Below are 21,288 nucleotides of genomic sequence, written 5' to 3' on the forward strand. Positions count from 1 at the left end.
GTAGTAGTAAAAATCAAGATTAAAAATATCTTCATATTTATCTTTTTTCCTGATATCAAGATTTATTCTCCCAGTCCGGAGCCCATCCTGGCACAAGATGTAAATACACCCTGGATGGGATGTTAATACATCTCAGGATACCACACACACACACACACACACACGTTTACAGGCATTATACCATAATTGTGCTTTATGGGAGGAAACCAGAGAACCCAGAGGAAGCTAATGTGATCATGTGGGGAAAACGTGGAGCTATGAGCAGAGGTGGTAGTAAGTCACACATGTGCAAGTCACAAGTAAGTCTCAAGTCATGAATGTCAAGTCAATGTCAAGTCGAGTCTTTTTGTTAATATTTGACAAGCAATTCTCAAGTCTCAAATTTGCGACTTAAGTCTGACTCGAGTCAAGTCGAGTCCCCCATCTCTGAATCATTTAACTCAAGTCCGAGTCAAGTCTCAAGTCATGAATGTCAAGTCAAAGTCGAGTCTTTTTTTAATATTTGTCAAGCAAGTCTCAAGTCTCAAATTTGCGACTTAAATCTGACTCGAGTCCGCCATCTCTGGCTATGAGTGTTGTCCTCATTTATGTCGTGTTCATGTTGTGCGGTACTTTGCAGGTTGTTATAATGTCATTCCATATGAATGACATTCATTCCTAAATGAATATACTGGAACATACAAATGCCAAATGCAAGCCTTCTTATAATAGGAGCTTATTATAACAGAAAGGAGATTAAATCCGGAACAAGGTGTTCAGCAAGCACATAAGGATGTGATGAGGAGGGGAGGAAAACTTTTTGTTCTCAACTTTGTCTGCATCTATAGGCTTAGATGTGACGACGACACACGGAGTGGCTTTCTTCTCCACGTGTTCGAACACGAGTGACGGCCACAACAAAGCGTCCAATCAGAAGCCGAGTTTACTTGTGCGTCAGAGAACAACACAGTGACGTCTCCGTGTTGTCTCCTAGCAGAGGAGGGAAACAGGGAAGGCCGAAGAATTGTATAAAATGTGTAGCTAAGAAATATTGTTATTCCAAGCGAAATATTTATCCGTATTTATCGTCTAAAGCGAGATTTGTTTTGGTAGAATTGTGCCGTGTTACTGAACGGAAATGACGTGATGCTGTAGTTTATGTAAACTTTAAGTTTTTACCGTACTAGCTAGTTTGTGCTAGCGTCTTAGCTGCTGTTTGTTTTGCTAGCATGGTTTAGTTTGTTTGTTTGTTTTTGTTTTGTTCGTTGTTTGTTTTGTATCCACAATGAATGAGAAATCGTAAACAATTCGTTATACGTGTTATTTTGAGATAGTGTTTGTCTAATTAAGTGTGGAGAAGAGAAGAGTGTAGAGACAGACGAGCTGCTCTGTGTTTGCTAGCTCTCTGACTAGCCTTAGTAAACATGGGAAACTGTCTGAAATCCCCGACATCGGACAACATTTCGTTACTACACGAGTCTCATTCGGACCGAACCAGCACCGGGGACGGACCCGAGCACGAGTTCGAGCCTCCTCCGCCCTATGAGGTCAGTTCACCGTCCAGACATCACAGCATGTCAGTGTTCAGATTGTGTTAATGTGCTCAGTGCAGGTTAAAGCACTGAGATGTGTTTATGTTTAACATTTATATAACGTTCAGGAGTTTTTAGGAGTAGCTGATGTTTATGATTCTGTGCTGCAGGTGTTAGGTTCGAGACCTACAGACTGCATTAGTTCCTGATGCCTAGTTTACATGTCTACAAAACAACAATATAAAATCAGAGAAAAAGTGCCATTTTTCTTTCTTCCTTGCTTTCTTCTTTCTGTTTTCATCACTTCCTTTCTTCCTTCCTTTTTCTATCTTTTATTTTTTCATTTCTTCCTTCGTTCGTTCGTTCATCCTGTCCTTCCTTTTTTTTTACCTTCCTGCCTTCCTTTCTTTCTCATTCATCCCTAGATTCTGTCCTTCCTTGATTATTTCTCCGCTTCCATGCTTTCAGTTGTTTACTTTCCCACTTCCTTCTTTCTATCCTTTTTTTTTTCCATTTCTTCCTTCGTTCGTTCGTTCATTCCATCCTTCCTTTCTTTCTCATTCGTCCCTTGATTCCTTGCTTCCGTCCTTCCTTGATTATTTCTCCCCTTCCTTGCTTTATCAGTTGTTTACTTCCTCGCTTCCTTCCTTCCTTCCTTCTTTCTATCCTTTTTTTTCATTTCTTCCTTCGTTCATTCGTTCATTCCATCCATCCTTTCTTTCTCATGCGTCCCTCGATTCCTTCCTTCCGCCCTTCCTTGATTATTTCTCCGCTTCCTTCTTTGCTTCCTTGCTTTATCAGTTGTTTGCTTCCTTCCTTCTTTGCTTCCTTCCTTCCTTCCTTCCATCCATATTTCTGCTCAGAGCAGGATGAATATTCTTGAGCAGTTGTTACTCGGGAGCCCAGCAGTGAGAGCTCCACAGTGCTGGGATTTGATCTCACAACCTTCCAGTCAGCAGCTGACATCAAAGATCTGTTTGTAACAAATGAATTGATCTATCTAATAAATCCTGTGTGGCTCGTGTAGAAGTGTAAACGTCTATCAGCAATTAAAGATGAAGTTTTGGCACCCGTCTCACCTCGTTCATCGAGACTAGAGGAGTTTATTGTCTTATGTATAAGACATGCGATGCACTTTATAGAAACTCAAGAGGAGATCAAGAATTTGCCCCTTTTCCAGTGTGGAGACACTTCATCTCTGATGAATGTAACATGAATGATGTCTATATTTGTCTTCTCTGCTAGAAATGTGCAAAGTGAGGAAAAGTAAAAAAAAAAAAAATAATAAATCAAGGCTGTGGAATATTTTTGGACATTACAGCACCAGCTGTTACTTAATCAGTATACAGGAGGTGTAGTAGATATTATGTTTTAATGAGCTCTTGAGTACTTCACATATACAGTAGACGAATGATGCATTATTTTGTTGAAGGTTAGACGTTCAGGTCAAGGCTGCAGAAGCTAATCAGAATCAGAAAGAGCCAAGAAAGGAATTTGTTTTAGTGTCATACGCTTCCAGTACACAGAGACAACAAGATAAGAACAAAAAAAATAAACAGAAAAATAAATGAATTGTATGTACAATAAATAAATTGAAGGTTTGTGTCTAGGTTTGTGTGACAGAATCCTGAGTTAAATAATTTTTTCATTTTGTCATCATGTGTGGGTGTGTGTCTGTGGGTGTGTGTCTGTGGGTGTGTGTCTGTGGGTGTGTGTCTGTGGGTGTGTGTCTGTGGGTCTGTCTCTGTGTGTGTCTGTGTCTGTGTCTCTGCGTGCGCCTATGTGTATGCCTGTCTGTGGGTGTGGGTCTGGGTTTGTGTGTCTGTGGGTTTGTGTGTCTGTCTCTGTGTGTCTGTCTCTGTGTGTCTGTCTCTGTGTCTCTGTCTGTGTCTCTGTCTGTCTGTGTGTGTCTGTCTCTGCATGCGTCTCTGTGTCTGTCTCTGTCTGTGTCTCTGTCTGTGTCTCTGTCTGTGTCTCTGTCTGTGACTCTGTCTGTGTGCGTCTGTGTCTGTGTGCGTCTGTGTCTGTGTGCGTCTGTGTCTCTGTGCGTCTGTGTCTCTGTCTCTGTGTGTCTGTCTGTCTGTGACTCTGTCTGTGTCTCTGTGTGTCTGTCTGTCTGTGACTCTGTCTGTGTCTCTGTCTGTCTGTCTGTCTGTGTCTCTATGCGTCTGTCTCTGTGCGCGTGTCTGTCTCTGTGCGCGTGTCTGTCTCTGTGCGCGTGTCTGTCTGTGACTCTGTCTGTGACTCTGTCTGTGACTCTGTCTGTGACTCTGTCTGTGTGTCTGTCTCTGTGTGTCTGTCTCTGTGTGTCTGTCTCTGTGTGTCTGTCTCTGTGTGTCTGTCTCTGTGTGTCTGTCTCTGTGTGTCTGTCTCTGTCTGTGTGTCTGTCTCTGCGTGCGTCTGTCTCTGCGTGCGTCTGTCTCTGCGTGCGTCTGTCTCTGCGTGCGTCTGTCTCTGCGTGCGTCTGTCTCTGCGTGCGTCTGTCTCTGCGTGCGTCTGTCTCTGCGTGCGTCTGTCTCTGCTTGTTTGTTGTTGTTTTTCAGGAGCAGGTACGTATGCCAGTGTACCATCCCACACCCAGCCAGACGTGTTTGGCCACCCAGCTGACAGAAGAGGAACAGATCCGCATCGCTCAGCGCATCGGTCTCATTCAGCACCTGCCCAGAGGAGTGTTCGATGGAGGGAAAGACGGATCTGAGAAGAAGATCCGAGAGTGAGCACTTATTAACATGAAATGTCCATATCCTGTGTCTTGTTAACCGTCTAGTTTTATTTAACATTGACTAAAATATATAATTTACTATTTAAAAGAAGTGCAGAATTGTTACAGCTAATGAGCCGAGTCTTGTATCAGGAAAATATGTTTGTGACGTACACTTACCGTCCAATTTATTAGGAGCACACATCCACCCTCTAGTTTATGCAGTTATTTAATCAGCCAATTATGTTGCAGCAGCAAATAATATGAAATCATGGTCCAGAACTCCAGTTAATGATCACACCATATATCTCAGGGACCGTGCTGGACCCCCAAGCGTTTTAAACTTCACCTGAGATCAACTGTGTTAAGAATATAACTGTACCAGTTGCTTACGGAATCACAAATTCATCCCTTTGACAATGAAACCAGCTTCAGCGACTAATTAGGATTTTGCTTGTGCTGTTCAGGTGTGTGATTTGTATGATGGACTTTGTATACGGAGACCCCATCAGGTTCCTTCCCTGCATGCACATCTACCACATGGACTGCATAGACGACTGGCTCATGCGCTCCTTCACCTGTCCTTCCTGCATGGAACCAGTCGACGCCGCACTCCTCTCCACGTACGAGACCAACTGACGCCGCGTTCTCTCTGGAGAGACACCTTCCCCCTCCCACAGATCTCAGCAACAGCATCCAGCTAATAGCGGACGAAGGCCTTCATCGTGTCCCTTGCCGCTGTTATCGGTTCGGGATAGAGGCCAGTTTTTTTAAAATACCCAGCGTACATACATACACACACACACACACACACTTCTTTTTCTTCCTTTCATGCATCAGTTAGTCATCATTTTCGGGGCGTATCTGCAGAACGAGAAGAGATTCCTGAGGACTGAAATTTATATTCTCAAGCACTTATATGCAGTCCTTGAGCTACAGTGATCGAACACTGTAATTTTTGTGTTTACTGACCCAAAACGGTCTGCTTGAGAATTCCGGCATGGTTCTTCTTCGCTTTGATTAAACATCCGTCTAACGCTAAGACACAGGGGTGTACAACGATCTCCCAGGACGTGCAGATTCGTACCACAACACGTCTTTGCCTCTGATTTATTGCGTTTGACTTATCGGCAGCGAGCTTATACTAACCCAAATAACCAGTCTTTACAACCAGGGTGAGCAGAAACGCATCACCAAACCCACAACATGTCGATCCTTTCCACTTCTGTCAGCCAAGAACAGGAAGCTGGCGTGACTGTGTGTAATCTGCGTGTATAGTCATGTAATGATTTCGCTTAGCAGATGTTTGATTAGCAGTTTTTAGCAGTCTCCAGACTCTCTACTGCAAAGTCTTCACAACTACTTCAAGACTGCGATTTTTGTGGTTCCGCAGTAGCGCAAGAAGTTGCGATTTATTATTTTTTTTTTTCCCTTCGTTTTGACACAATTAATACATTTGTATAATGTTGTATAAAGCGATGACAATGTGGCTGTTCCACAACGTTAAACCCTGCTATAAACAGATCAAACGTATGACATAATCCTTGGCAAATTGCTGTAGTAGGACGTGTAGTTATCGAGAGTACCGTCATTAGCAGTATCGTTGCTTCCTTTTGCTGCATCACATGACTCTGAGGTTGTAATTACTTCCGGCTGCAAGCGTGCAAGGGTTTTATTCCCTACTCAAAACGTCCGAAAGTTTTGACTCCTTTTTTTTTTTTTGAGTGTTTAGAGTGACTAAAGATGGTTGTACATCTCTGAGCTGCTGTTACAATACACGACGCGTCCGCCGTTGCCGTGGTTTTCCGCAGACCTGCCTCGGGTCTCTTCTCAATCATTTTATTGCCAAAGGCACAGAAACTAAAACAAGGAACTCGTGTAAAAAAAAAAAAAAAAAGGGCTGAGTCATGCATGGTGGAGGGGGGAGTTTGGGGGGGGAGTTTTGGTCGAACCAAATGACTACCTGTCTCAATCTACATTAGAAATGCTTGCACACACACACACAGACACACACAGACACACACACACAAAAACTATTATATACTAAACCTAGAGATTTGCACTTTACACACAATTCTAAGAATAATGTATTTATGTAGAATCTTGCACCAGTTTTTTTTCTTTTTTCTTTTTTTTTGTTCTTCTTCTTTCAGTAGTGCTGATGATTTTTATTCCTCAAAGCAGGTGATCTACAGTGAGGTCCAAAAGTCTAATGAAACTTCTTCTCAACTTTAATACAACGCTTTTCATCTTCAAAATATCGACATGGATTTCAGACTTCATTAACATTTGGCTGGTGAACATTAACGACACTCGAGCTGCGCGGACTCCAAGTTCGTACAAAAAAACGTACGATCCGTTTTAGCGTCACGGGATCGACGAATAGATAGTAATAGTAACACGATCATTAACATACATATGTTTACATTCGAATCAAGACCTAGAAATAGTGCAGAATCCTGAATATTAATTCAATTGTATTTGTATTCAATACAGACTTTTGGACCCCGTTGCCTCCTTGTTTATCCATTTGTATTATTCAGTACATTATTTCACAAATCTAACAATATCCAGACTTAGTTGTTGACTTGACAAACTGATGCTGTTCACCATGGTGGATCACGCCACGGTCAATAAAAACGCAGACCATTAAAACGGAAAGCTCTCAGCGTCTTTTTGCCTTCGATACGAAGAACGAAAAGTTTTCAACGGATTAGAAAAGTCTCTTAATGTCTTAAGTGTCTTTTAATTATTCAGCCCAAGTGGATTAAGCATGAAGTCTTGACACCAAAGTAACCACAAGCACTGACAAAATCACATTAAGAAATGGACATTTTTTTTTTATTTTTAATTAATTATTAGATTATTCGAATATGTTATAATATTGCATGTAAATCGGTGAGGAGGGAGAGAGATGAAGGGATGGATGGATTAGTGGAGTGGATATATTAGTGGATGGATGGATGCTGGTAAGGACAGTTTCTTTTTTTTTTTTTTTTTGGTAGCGTTTGTGTTATTTTTTGTTTTGCCTTGACGCTTTAAGCCTGCCCTGGTTATCTATGCACACCAGACAGAAAACAGAAACAACACCTTTTTTTTTTTACTTAAATATCTTTATTAAATCTCAGTCATTCTCTACATCTAATATGGTGTAAAACCTAACGGTTCATTCTCAGTGCCACTGCTGGGCCCTTCAACAAGGCCCTTAACCCTCTATTACACAGCTATATAAATGATATAGGGATGTGTGCCGAATGCCATAAAATGGAGATGTAAGAACACTAATAGTAGGCTACTAATCACTGAAACCCTCAGATCCTCCAGTAACCAGAAGATAAAATAAATTAGTGTCACATAAATTAATGTCACGTTTTTAATATTCATTTGTAACACTTTTGGGCACCAAACATGTAAAGGGGTAAAAACACAGATCTGAAATGTCACACGTGTTTGTGGAGATGATGCGGAAGGATCCAGAAATCGCTCTTTTTTTTTTTTTTTTTATGGTTTGTACATGCCGTGGAAGGTGACAGGAGACATGATGTCCACCTCGGCCCGGGCGATCTCCGACAGGTCCTTAGCGTTAAGGATCAGGCAGTATGTCGGTCTCTGGGCTCCGGGACACACCACGATGGTCAGCAGGACACCTACAAACCAGCCGTTTAAACAGTTTCACACAACGCCACCATTACGACAAGAAATTTCTGGTTTGGGAGAGCATTCTACGCTACGGCACAATAGATATAGTTATAGTACATAAAGGAATTAATTCATTAATGAATTTTTTTTATAGTTCTATAGGCGATGGTTTAGTAGTTTAAACGCTGTACTGGAACGATTGCTCCCAAAATAAAATCCCACAATGCACTGCAAAATCCAGGGAGCATCCACACTCAGTACTGTATGTTCCTTACTGAAAATGACAAATTTTTTTTGTTGTTTTTTTTTTTAATCAGAAATCAGCTGCGTTCCACTTTTCAATGAAATTTTGTTCTTCAAGTGGTGACCATGCAATATTTCACACCTGAATGCTAACAGCTTTAGGTTTAATGTTTTAATCTTATTTTCCCACACTTTTTTTTTTTTTAATAAATATGTGATAATCAGGAAAGGGTTAATATTAACGCCACAGCTCATGTTGTGTATTAACTCTACTTTACTCACCGTCGTCCTCATCGTGACCATCAGGGTTCTGTACAAACAGCGGCTCCGAAGGGTACGAGTCCGGCTCCTGCCACACCCACGTCTCCTTAGTCCTTACGTTCAGCTTACAAATCTATAAATCAAAAATTCCTTCAAAACGCTCCGTTAACACAACAGTAAATGTCTGGGATTAAGCTGTAATTTTACACTTGCCCTGTCAGGGATGAAGTGGTTCAAGCCGAGCGCGTAGGCGTACGTGTAGTTCCTCCCGTTGTTCATTTTGTAGTTGATCTGAGGAAACTCAAAGGCTGTTGAAGATGAGAAATGAACACTTTTTAGGACGTTACGTTAACAGTCGAAGTGATTAGACACAACTGGGGCTACGATGACAAAGTGTATTTCTACATTTAAAACTCTCTCCAAAAAAAAAAAAACATTGGTCCGTAGAAGCTGTGACAGCACAGTTAGGGTCATAAGTTTATACAGTATATACACCTTGTAGAATCTATAGACAACTGTTACATATCAGTCCCTTCAGGATCCCACGCATGTGGATCGAAGAGAGCTTTTGGTGAACGCCCGATCGTGATGACGTCACAACACGTCTCGCGCCGAATCTGCGGAAAATCTGTGATCATCTCGAAAGATTGCAAACGCCTCTGAATATCACAGAGTTTGCTTGCTTTTATGGGAAGGAAGCAATGAGCCGAGGGGTGTGTAAAATTTAGAAAAGAAGAAGAAACGGGCACAAAAAGGTCGAAAAGTAAAGCGAGGAATAATGTAAGAAATAAAATGATAAAAAGCAAACATTTACGCGAATGCTCACGTAAATGCTTGTTTTTTTTTCTCATTTCTTTCGTTATTCCTTTGGGGTGTATAATAACAGTACAACTGATATTGTCATATTAAAACGTTTCTATTTTTTTTCCCTATCGTGTCATTAATGCCTGCACTTTAACTGTCTGTGTGCTACTTTGATAAGTCAATTTCCCCACATTGGGATCAATAAAATTGCATCTTATCAAATCTTACCTTTACCATGCCTTAAACTTGTGTGTTGATTCTGTTTTTTTTGCTTTCTAGCTTTTTTCTGCCTGATTTTTTGCCCGTTTTTTCTCGATAGTGGTTGTAACAACAAGCTTTCTCTATTTGCATCCATTTCCAGCATTTAGCAGACTTTCATTTTTGTACAACTGAGTAGTTGAGGGTTAAGGGCCTTGCTCAGGGGCCCGAACTCACAACCTTCCGATTTGAAGCCTGACACCTTAACCACTAGGCTACCACATGCCCGTATATTAATGAAGTAGGTAAAGTGCTCAGAAACAGATCCGAGCTCTGACCTTGGCGCGGTCCAGAGAAAATCACCTCAGGCTCCAGCCAGATGGTTCCGTCTTCACGCATCGTCGCAGTGGCTGTAGTGTACGGCAAAGAGATCAGATTCTTCCCCTGTTCCTCCTGTGTGTGTGTATATATGTGTGAAATGAAGTGTTAGAAATGAAAAAAGTGATATATTAATGTTGTAAAATTACCCTGTAAAAACTACGTACCCTGTAGGGATCCAGCGGGACAACAAACCTGCGCACTTCCGGTTGAGGGGCGATCATGGCTTGTTTTTTTACCTCTTCCCAGTTCTGACGCAGGTTCGCCAGCCACAGGTAGTTGTACACAAACTCAAATCTGTGGAGACAAAAAAAAAAAGCCTTTTTCCCCTCCTTTGTAAGATACACATGCAAACCCTGCTTATCTGTGTATACAAAATCCATCACATTTCATTACGCACAGACACACACACACACACACACACATATATATATATATGTAAAGATATTTTCATAAAAACTTGTGTTTAGAAGTATTTTTTTGTTTAAATCTAAATAGTGAATGTATTTCTTATCAAAACGTGTTTTAATTCTTTTTTGTTTGTTTAGTTTAGTTTTTACATTAAATATATATATATATATATATATATATATATATATATATATATATATATATATATATATATATATATTTTTTTTTTTTTTTACATTATTCCACTTCACTGAGCTCTGCTGGGAATTATATAGACTTTTGTCATTTTATCTTATCAAAAATGATGCACAGTTTAAACAAAATTAAACGTTGACCAAAAGGGTTTTAGAGTCTTAACTTCTGTACTACTGTACTGCTAAAAAAAAACATATATAATATTATATACAATAATAATTAAAAAAAAATTAAATAATAATTATATAATTATAGATATAATTATGTATCTATATACATAATTATATATATAAATATTTATATGTAATTATATATATATATATAACATTTGTATATTATATATAAAAAAAGCGCTGTAGGCTGCACATATATAGCTAAATATCTTTCAGAAAATGATATATATATATATATATATATATATATATATATATATATCATTTTCTGAAAGATATTTTCATAAAAACTTGTGTTTAGAATTAGTTTTTTGTTCAAATCTAAATACTGAATGTATTTCTTATCAAAACGTGTTTTAATTGTTTTTTGTTTAGTTTAGTTTTGACATTAAACTGTTTGAAATGTTCATAATTTCCATTTAGAATTATGGAGAGGCAATGAGGACTGTGCTCTTTGTGAAGGTCAGAAATATATATATATATTTTTATTTATTTACTTTTCTTGGTCATTGAATTTAATATGTGCCATTTCCCACTCTAACTGTCTTTATATTTGTTCTAAAATACTAGAAAAAATGTAAAAAGAAAAAGAAAGTCCTTTTTAGTAGAAGTGCACAAAATTTTGATGGGAAGTATAAATTAAATCAGAAATACATGCTAGCAAAAAAAAAAAAAAAACAAGAAATAAATAAGGCAAGAAAAGCAAAGTACTCTGAAGTAACTTACTGTATGTTTTCTACATAACACTATAGCATAATGCCACTTTGATTCATTTACCCTTTCCATGTGCACAGGTCAAAAACTATAAACCCAGAGTCTTCATAACAGTTGATGTGGTGGAAAAGACCCATCGCTGAAGTCCTGAATTTGAAGTCAATGTATTCGCCTGGATCTTTCCTGGCTATGTGAATCCATGTCTGTAGCAATAAAATCATAAAACCTATCATTAACAATTAAATGTATTTCATGTATAGACTATTAACTACATACATTTCACTTTAGTTTCTGAATCATTCAATATTGCAATAGGAGTCATTCATAATAACCTCAGATTTAGGGATTAAAGGTGAAATTTTTTTATTTTTTTTAGTTTCTGTTTTGTGTGTTTATAGTGTTATAACTCTATAACGAATTTGAATGCGAGTGGTGTCGTGACATTACACTGGTAATGTGAGTTAAATAAAAAGCTAAGAAGGTAGCTGAGGATTATTTTTACAGTTAAAGGCCAGAATGGATTTTGGATCTGTTCTCATTTACTGAAGTAAACAAAATTTTTCGTCTTAAATTGGTTCCAATTTTTATGAAATATCTGGATTTCTAAGGCAACTAACAATGCAAAATAAATATGAATGCTGAGACATGTATACTTTGTCAGAGAATTTCTAGAATTCTGATTATCAAAAGATTCTCGTGGTCCTACAAGTCCATCCCAAGAGACTCATGGCACAAAGCACACACACACACACACACACACACACACACACACACAATTTACAGATTCCAATCAGCCTACAGCACTTTTTTTTTACTAGTGGAAACCAAAGTACCAGTGGAAACCTCCAGAAGATGGGAATCGAACCCCTAACTTTAACCCCCAAGCCTTTGCGTTACATTGTTTTCTTGTTCTAAATACACTAAGTACCTAAGTACTACCTGATATGTAATATTTTGAATCTAATTACTCCTTTCTGCTCGTCGGATTCAAAGCAGTCCATGTAGTTGGATCCGCGGATGGCCCAGGCACCCAGGAACTTCAGCAGATTGATTCTGATGGGAGTCTCTACAAACACAAAGTAGTTCTCCGTCATCCCGAAGCTGAACAGAAGAACACAGACACACACACACACACACACATAAACACAGGGGGGGTTGTTATTAAGAGACTTGTCTCTTTTCTATATGAAATAATCCTAATGTTTTATAGTTGTTAGATCAGGCATATAATAATAATAATAATAATAATAATAATAATAATAATAATTGTTATAATCATAATGATCATAATAATCCTAATTATTATTATTACTATTATTAATGAACTTTAATTGAATGTTAACCTGTGCACGTAGGATGGTTTAAACCTCTCAGCGCTGGGAAACTGCACCACCACCTTGGATTTCTCAATAGGGTCCGATTTATCTGTGAACACATGCGTGTGCACACACACACACACACACACACACACACACACACACACACACACACAAACCTATTAGAAGTCACAAGTTGCGCATTAAAAGCTGAGCGTTTAAGAGCCAAGAATAGATCTCAGGATTGTTAACATTTTTGATAAATCCTCTTTGCTTTAAGAAGTGTAGAAATACACAATGGTGCAGTTATTCTGCATAAATCATCATGAATAATGTCACGATGTTGCTACAGTCTGATTGTTTTGTGTCTTATTGTACACATGTCCACACCTTCATTTCACTTCACTTCACTTCATACCTTCACTTCACACCTCACTTCACACCTTCACTTCACTTCACACCTTCACTTCACTTCACTTCATACCTTCACTTCACACCTCACTTCACACCTTCACTTCACTTCACACCTTCACTTCACTTCACTTCATACCTTCACTTCACACCTTCACTTCACTTCACTTCACTGCAAACCTTCACTTCACACCTTCACTTCACTTCACTTCACTTCACTTCACTTCACTTCACTGCAAACCTTCACTTCACTTTATTTCACTTCACTTCACACCTCACTTCACACCTTCACTTCACTTCACTTCACTTCACTTCACTTCACACCTTCACTTCACACCTTCACTTCACTTCACTTCACTTCACTTCACTTCACTTCACTGCAAACCTTCACTTCACTTCACACCTTCACTTCACTTTATTTCACTTCACTTCACACCTCACTTCACACCTTCACTTCACTTCACACCTTCACTTCACTTCACTTTATGTCACACCTTCACTTCACTTCACTTTCTGCATGTGAGGTAATTCACTTCAAATTCTGTTACCATTAATGAATAATTCAGATGATGCTATTCGGAGGTCAGTATATATGAGGTCTGGGTACCTTTCTGCTTTGGTGGGATCTGGATGATGTTGTAAGCCAGAGATGCTCCTTTCCCCATGCAGTTTCCGATGTTGTAGACAGTACCGTCTCTCTCGATGTGTGGATGAGCCGTGATTCCGTTTATATTGACATATTTACACATGTCCACCTTTCATTGTAGAAAGAAACAATACCACATGATGCTCATAGTGTAGACATGTGTGTTCTGTACTGAAACCCTGCTATTATTGTAGGGATGATTTATTTCTTTGTTGATTTCATAGAATACAGAATAGAAATGTCACCCAGATAAAGATCTAATATCTTCTCAGGGACATTTTCCTTAACACCGTCTTAAGTCTCTGGCTTCCTTATATTTAGTAATAAACTGAAATTCATAAATTTAATTGAAATGTTATGAATTAATTGATGTTTTTGTTTTATTACTGCAAAGCTGACAGAGCGTCAATGTCCATTATTATAAGCACTATATGCTACATAACATTTAAATTCAATTTAAATTGAATTTACTTGATATTTTTTCTGCCCTACAACTGCAAATCAAACCGTAATATGCCTAGAGAATAAAAACTATGAGGCATAGAACTTCACAGACCTACAACACTGCAAATAATTCTCCTCCTGGGCCACACGGTGGCGCTACGGTATTAAACTATTTATTTGTTTGTTTGTTTGTTTGTTTGTTTAATTAATCGTTTATTTAATAATTCATTTATTTAATTATTTATTCATTTATTTAATTGTTTATTTATTTATCTATTTATATATTGAATCATTTAATTAATTAATTAACTGTTTATTTAATCATGTAATCATTTATTTATTCATTTATTTAATCATTTATGTATTTATTTATTTACTCACTTATTTAATAATTTATTTATTTAATTATTAGCTTATTTATTTATTTATTTATTTATTTATTTATTTATTTATTTGTTAGTTTATTTATTTGTTTCTTTGCTTATTTATTTAATCATTTACTTATTTATTTATTTGATTCTTTGTTTATTTATTTATAGAAAAATTCCCTGTACTTTTGTACAGTGTGTGTACCTGTGTACCGTTTGTCACAGATTCAGGTATTTCAAAACTTTGATTTAAGACGAAGAAACAAACAAAAAATTTCTATTTCATGTCTGACTTCGTTTCCTAATTGCTAGTAAGGGTAACAAAATATAAGCCTTTTTTTTTTTTTTTTTTTTTTTTAAATAAATGCTATTTAAATAAATGTTCTCTTCATTTGGCATAGAATCAGCCTTCATGCTTTCAATATTTAATGATGTAAATTATAACGTTCAATGAACAGAAAATCCTATTTTTATCAGACAATAATTTAGCAGAAAAATTATACTAAGTCACAGTAAAGATTTATAGTTCTGTATGTTGCTATAATAATAAAGACCTGAGGGTAGTTATACTTATTTAGCAGGGTGAGTGGGCGGGGCATGTATGGTTGGGGGCGGGGCCTGGGTAAATTCTATGACAATGCAGAAGCCAACATTCTGTTTTGCTTATTCTTCTTAAACAAAAAGTTATCAAGAGTAACTCCTCCTGCACCAAAATCGGAGATGTCGTAGACTTCGTTCTGAAGTTTGTTGCTTTTACTTTTCTAAGCGATCCGTGTTCCGGTGCTCGTGGTACCAGGTCTCAAATCGGACTTTTTTGCTATAGACACCTATTATAAACTTTAAAGGTTTCGAGATATCTTTTTACCACAAAATGGACATGTGATATATCAAAACACTCAGGCCAATGAGGGGAACTGTGTCACGGGTATTCGGATAAAGTCACATGCTCTAATCCACTTGCCTCCAAAGGTATTGACACCGTAGCAGCCCACTAGGTTTCACAAACTTTCTGTCCACTTGCCTTCAAAAGTATCACCTACCCTTATGTCCATTCGCTTCTAAAAAACACAGACCTTTTCGAATACTTGCTTTGTCAAGCCAACATCAAAGTTTGTCATGACGAACTTTACAAATCTTGTTTTTTATTATTTTTTAAGAGGCTAGTGTTGGCGCCATTATCTTTTTGTCCAACTGTTACTGAATATTGAAAAGATTTTGTAGAATGCTGTGATTTTATAATGTCCTGTAGGCACATTGTTTAACCCGTTACCTTCTTTAATGTCTCCAACGTGTCCGGGTTCACTTTAGTTATGTAGTTAGTCTCTGTGACTGCGTAGAAGTCTTCTCCAATGGGGTAAACGTTGACCAGACAGTTATCTGTTACTTCGACACCCTTGAAGTAAGAGAAAAACCTGCACAAAATACACAAGGGTACAAACAATCCATGCATGGCCTTTATACGTGACAGAGATGAACAGATAGGAGTTTTACAAATATGAGGAAAGAATAAAACCTGGAGAAGATGTTCTTGCAGGGGTCTGGATAAGCGCATGTCCCAAATTCAGTGATTACAACACGGTTCTCTGTTATGGCACGGACGTAAGCATCTGTTTTAATGAACCTGTGAGTAAAGTAAACAGTTCTCTTGGCTCAGGAAATCTCTTTACACCACTTTACAAAATCAAACAAACAATTTATTTCTAATTTATATTTTCTCTCATTTCTCTTATTGAAATGTATAGATATATAGCTTTGCATATTATGGTAAATATTTATGGAATATAACACCTGGGGTCAAAATCAAATTTGTATTAGTCTTATACACAATCACTCTCACACCAACATGCAGCGAAAAGCTTTTTACAACTGTCAGTGTTGAAAAAATAAAATAAAACAAAAATAAAATAAAAATGATAAACCATCTATCCACCCATCCATCCACCCACAGATCCATCCACCCAACCATCCATCCATCCAATCCACCCATCCACCCACCCATCCACCCATCCATCCATCCATCCATCCATCCATCCACCCAACCATCCATCCATCCATCCATCCACCCAACCATCCACCCAACCATCCATCCATCCAATCCACCCATCCACCCACCCATCCACCCATCCATCCATCCATCCATCCACCCAACCATCCATCCATCCATCCATCCATCCACCCATCCACCCATCCACCCAACCATCCATCCATCCAATCCACCCATCCACCCTCCCATCCACCCATCCATCCAATCCACCCATCCACCCATCCATCCATCCATCCATCCACCCAACCATCCATCCATCCAATCCACCCGTCCATCCACCCATCCATCCATCCATCCATCCATCCATCCACCAGTCCATCCACCCAACCATCCATCCAATCCACCCATCCACCCACCCATCCATCCATCCACCAGTCCATCCACACATCCATCCATCCATCCATCCATCCACCAGTCCATCCACCCATCCATCCATCCATCCATCCATCCACCCAACCATCCATCCATCCAATCCACCCATCCACCCACCCATCCACCCATCCATCCATCCATCCACCAGTCCATCCACCCAACCATCCATCCAATCCACCCATCCACCCACCCATCCACCCATCCATCCATCCACCAGTCCATCCACACATCCATCCATCCATCCATCCATCCATCCACCAGTCCATCCACCCATCCACCCATCCATCCATCCATCCATCCATCCACCAGTCCATCCACACATCCATCCATGCATCCTTGTTCTAGTTTAGACATGCCAATCAGCTAACAGGGAACTGGAGTACACAGAGGAAACCCCCATGTAGGAATTTGTCAATTATTGCATTTTTATTTATTAATAAACAGCATGTCACACTGGGGGGTCTTCACCCTGTGTGTGTGTGTGTGTGTGTGTGTCCTATGATGGATTAAGTCCAGTGTGTCCTTTGCCTTGTGTTCCAAGTCCTCTGGGATAGACTCCAAGTTCCCTGTTACCCTGTGTTGATTAAACGCTACAGAAAATGGACGGCCAGATGGACACTTATTTCCAATTATCTATTTAATGTTGTTTCTGTTTATTTAACAAATTATGCTTATTAGTCAACAGTCAACAGTCAAGTCAAGAAGCTTTTATTGTCATGTCAACCATATATAGCTGTTGAGGTACATAGTGAAATGTACTGCCTCAGCTCTATATGGTTGAAATGACAATAAAAGCTTTGACTAAATTGACTAATAAGCATATTTTGCTAAATTTTGTTATTAGTCAAATTCCAAATGCTTTTGCCTCATCAGTAATAGTGTATAATGCTTTATTAATTTTTGTAAAATAAAATACAATACAATACTTTGTAAAAATAAAAAAATTTCATAGAAAATTGTAAACTAACCTGCGGAAGTAAGTGACCTGACCGTTGCTGAAATCAAACTTGTGCATCAGGGCTTGACCATCGAACAGATGATAGAAAGGTTCAGACCCGACCTCGAATAGGCCCGGACCCAGCCGGAGCAAACTTCCTCTGATAAACGATGGGATTCGACCTAAACACGATACAGCACTTTAGACCTCACGAAACATAAATAGCCTTGATCCTTAGGAATCAAGAATCAGTATTAAAAAAAAAAAAAGAAAAGTTAATAATTCTATAATTATCATTATATCACAGTCAACACACCAAGCACCAAGCACAATCTCCACCAGGTATCATTAACTAAACCATAATATTGGGAGACTTTGTGGCCTAATTATTTAGGATACATTCACATAACCTGTGTAAAGTGAAACAAAATATATATTTTTTTTTGTTTCTAAATCAGCTATGAAAACATGAATGAATGGATGAATAAGAGCTGTCAAGAAAATGTAAACAAATTAAATGTAAATGTAAAATGTATATATATATATATATATATATATATATATATATATATATATATATATATACATTTTACTAACTAAATTTCAGGATTTCATTCATTCATTCATCTTCTACCGCTTATCCGAACTACCTCGGGTCACGGGGAGCCTGTGCCTATCTCAGGCGTCATCGGGCATCAAGGCAGGATACACCCTGGACGGAGTGCCAACCCATCACAGGGCACACACACACACTCTCATTCACTCACGCAATCACACACTAGGGACAATTTTCCAGAGATGCCAATCAACCTACCATGCATGTCTTTGGACCGGGGGAGGAAACCGGAGTACCCGGAGGAAACCCCCGAGGCACGGGGAGAACATGCAAACTCCACACACACAAGGTGGAGGCGGGAATCGAACCCCGACCCTGGAGGTGTGAGGTGAACGTGCTAACCACTAAGCCACCGTGCATACATATATACATATATACATATATATATGTATATATGTATATATAATGAATTTTTATGAATGCATATTTTTTTACGGCTCTGCCTTATGGGTTAGAGACTGTAGCAGTGAGGAAAAGACATGAGGAAGAGATGGAGGTAGCAGAGATGAGGATGCTGAGGTTCTCTTTAGGAGTGACGAGAATGGACAGGATTAGGAACGAGCACATCAGAGGGACGGCTCAGGTTGGCTGTTTTAGGGACAAGGACAGAGAGGACAGATTGAGATGGTTTAGACATGTACAGAGGAGAAAGATGGTTATATTGGTAGAAGGATGTTGGAGATGGACCTGACAGGTACGAGGTCAAGAGGAGATTTATGGATGTGTTAAATGAGGACATGAAGGTGATTGGTGCAAGAGTAGAGGATGATGAGGATAGAGTTAGGTGGAAACTGATGATTCGCTGTGGTGAACCTTAACGAGAAAAGACCAACATAGAAGAAGAGATGCATAATTATATTTAATATATTATAGTTTTTACTTTTTTTTAGGGGATGATTAATGATTAATGAAAGTTGAGGCTGGGCTGGAATAATCTTTTTATATTCATTTTTTTTTATCCTGAAATGAAGAACAATAGGATCATTTTGGCGTGTGCATGACGCCAAACGCTAATTTTCGCCAAATGATATTTTAATATGCTATCTGTGAATGATATTCTAATAGATACAGAGACGCATTATTTAACATAAAACAACAACAACAATAATAATCCTGTAAAAAATTGAAAATAAAAGCTGAACGTACCAGTGACGGTCGCCGGAAGGGGTTCACTGAGCTCCTCCACAGTCTCAAAGATCTTCTTATAGTCTCCAGCAGGATGTTCAAAACTAAAAAGTGAATCGTTTAAAATTTATTTTCTCATGTTTCTTTTACCAAATATGAAAACCTAGCACATAAGAGTGCTCTAAGGATAAATTCTCATGCCTTTGTGGTTTGGTAATATTTATTAATGGTAATAATTCTTACATAATTATTACCATTAATAAATATTACCAAGCCACAAAGGCATGAGAATTTATCCTTAGAGATTTCTACAGTTTTTGTTTTCCATTGTTTTTGTACTAGCCAACAATCAACAATCATTTCTAATGTTATGTGAAGTTACTTATAATATTTTAGCAAAATACCACAAATTAATATAGAGTTATATAAACCACAGTGACCCTGACCGTGAAAATGTACTGTAAACAATTCCCTTTCTATTTTAGTGTGATTTATTTCTGAGCTGTTTGTTTTAACGGTTTAAGTTGATTTTGAAAAAAAAAAAAATTGGTGACCAAATAATATCTTTTACATTTGTATATATGTTTTTTTTTTTTGTTTTTTTTATTCATCTTCATTAACCACTTTTTCCTGGTCACTGGTCACGTATCTCGTCATATCCTGAGCTTGTCCTAGGAAGATGATCACAAGCTGAGAGAATTCGCCCTGGATGGGATGCCGGTCTAGCACAGAGCACCTTACATACAAACATTCACACCAAAGGGAAGTTTATCTTCCCCTATCCACCTAGGGTATGTTTTTAAGAAGTGGGAGGAAACTGGAGAACCCAGAGGAAACCAACACAACATGGTGAGAGAAAGAGAAACTCCATATAGACTTAAGATCGTATGGTGATGTCCAAATTTTATATAAAATATTGTACTGAGGATATTTGAGTACAACTGTTGACAAAGTGTATATTTTAAACACTAGTGTACTCGCTCAAGGAACTTACACACACACACACACACACACACATTTGGCAAGCAGAACATACTATTCAAGAATTATTTCAAAGAAAGCTAAAATAAATGACAAAAAACACTAAGAACAAGGGTGAGACCTAAAAAAGGTGTCTTGATGTAGCATTACTATGTACTGTACAGTTCTCTGTCAATACAATCCAGTGATAAAGTGCTAAACATCTATTTATCAAAAGCATACACACAGACACACAGACACATCAGCCGTACAAGAGTCCCAGTGCGACGACAGAGGCAGGTCCGAGTTCGCCGGCGCTTAAAGTTGGATCGATGTACAGTATGGATCGGTGATCAGGATAAAATCATAATGTGCACAAATATTAATACAACAGCACAAAATCACAAACATGGGAACACAATGTAAAAAAAAATCTTTTATCTATTATGATTTCCATGCAGATTCTCAACCGTGACCATTTTTTATTGCTGTGTGCAGACCACAAGCTCAACACCAATCACTGTCCTGAACAAATTTGAAAAAAAAAACGTATAAAACATCTTGTCAGGTTTCAACTCACCGACTGACCATGATTCTTCCCTCAGTAACACAGTCTGTGTGGTTTGGTATGTGCTCTGTCCTTCAGGGTGCTTCTTAGACCCAACAGCGACACTCTTTATAACTGCCCCTTCTTTCACATGCTACACTTCGGCTAACTCGGACTAATTACTAGGTTGGCAGAACAACGGTTTCTTTGTATCAAGACGTTGAGCTTCTGCTCACAATACCTGTGATGTCAAAGAGGATTTGCTGCCCAAAGT

At 38.4% G+C, this 21,288-nt stretch overlaps 2 protein-coding genes across 2 annotated transcripts; one reads left to right on the forward strand and one right to left on the reverse strand.

Moving 5' to 3' along the window:
• The first annotated feature begins 958 nt into the window (after window positions 1-958).
• On the forward strand, window positions 959-6,873 carry LOC132848969 (RING finger protein 11-like). Its single transcript, XM_060875093.1, has 3 exons — window positions 959-1,526; window positions 4,055-4,224; window positions 4,680-6,873. Exons 1-3 carry the CDS (start codon window positions 1,404-1,406, stop codon window positions 4,849-4,851), a joined length of 465 nt encoding a protein of 154 aa, XP_060731076.1. The 5' UTR covers window positions 959-1,403; the 3' UTR covers window positions 4,852-6,873.
• Window positions 6,874-7,256: 383 nt separating this feature from the next.
• On the reverse strand, window positions 7,257-21,288 carry rpe65a (retinoid isomerohydrolase RPE65 a). The gene is made up of 14 exons (XM_060875092.1): window positions 21,048-21,288; window positions 19,529-19,611; window positions 17,798-17,948; window positions 15,927-16,034; window positions 15,684-15,825; window positions 13,563-13,710; window positions 12,572-12,653; window positions 12,197-12,329; window positions 11,292-11,431; window positions 9,903-10,032; window positions 9,696-9,810; window positions 8,569-8,663; window positions 8,377-8,488; window positions 7,257-7,859 (listed from the first exon to the last, which is right to left on the reverse strand). Exons 1-14 carry the CDS (start codon window positions 21,056-21,058, stop codon window positions 7,714-7,716), a joined length of 1,596 nt encoding a protein of 531 aa, XP_060731075.1. The 5' UTR covers window positions 21,059-21,288; the 3' UTR covers window positions 7,257-7,713.

The sequence above is a fragment of the Tachysurus vachellii genome, chromosome 7 (assembly GCF_030014155.1).
Source record: "Tachysurus vachellii isolate PV-2020 chromosome 7, HZAU_Pvac_v1, whole genome shotgun sequence".
NCBI classification, from domain to species: domain Eukaryota; kingdom Metazoa; phylum Chordata; class Actinopteri; order Siluriformes; family Bagridae; genus Tachysurus; species Tachysurus vachellii.

Coding starts and splice junctions, on each gene's coding strand:
- LOC132848969 (XM_060875093.1), top strand. CDS start 1,404: ATGGGAAACTGTCTGAAATCCCCGACATCGGACAACATTTCGTTACTA. Junction 1,527..4,054: donor AGCCTCCTCCGCCCTATGAG/GTCAGTTCACCG, acceptor GTTGTTTTTCAG/GAGCAGGTACGTATGCCAGT. Junction 4,225..4,679: donor TCTGAGAAGAAGATCCGAGA/GTGAGCACTTAT, acceptor TGTGCTGTTCAG/GTGTGTGATTTGTATGATGG.
- rpe65a (XM_060875092.1), bottom strand. Junction 11,432..12,196: donor AATCCGACGAGCAGAAAGGA/GTAATTAGATTC, acceptor TTATTGCTACAG/ACATGGATTCACATAGCCAG. Junction 8,664..9,695: donor TTTCTCTGGACCGCGCCAAG/GTCAGAGCTCGG, acceptor CATCTTCAACAG/CCTTTGAGTTTCCTCAGATC.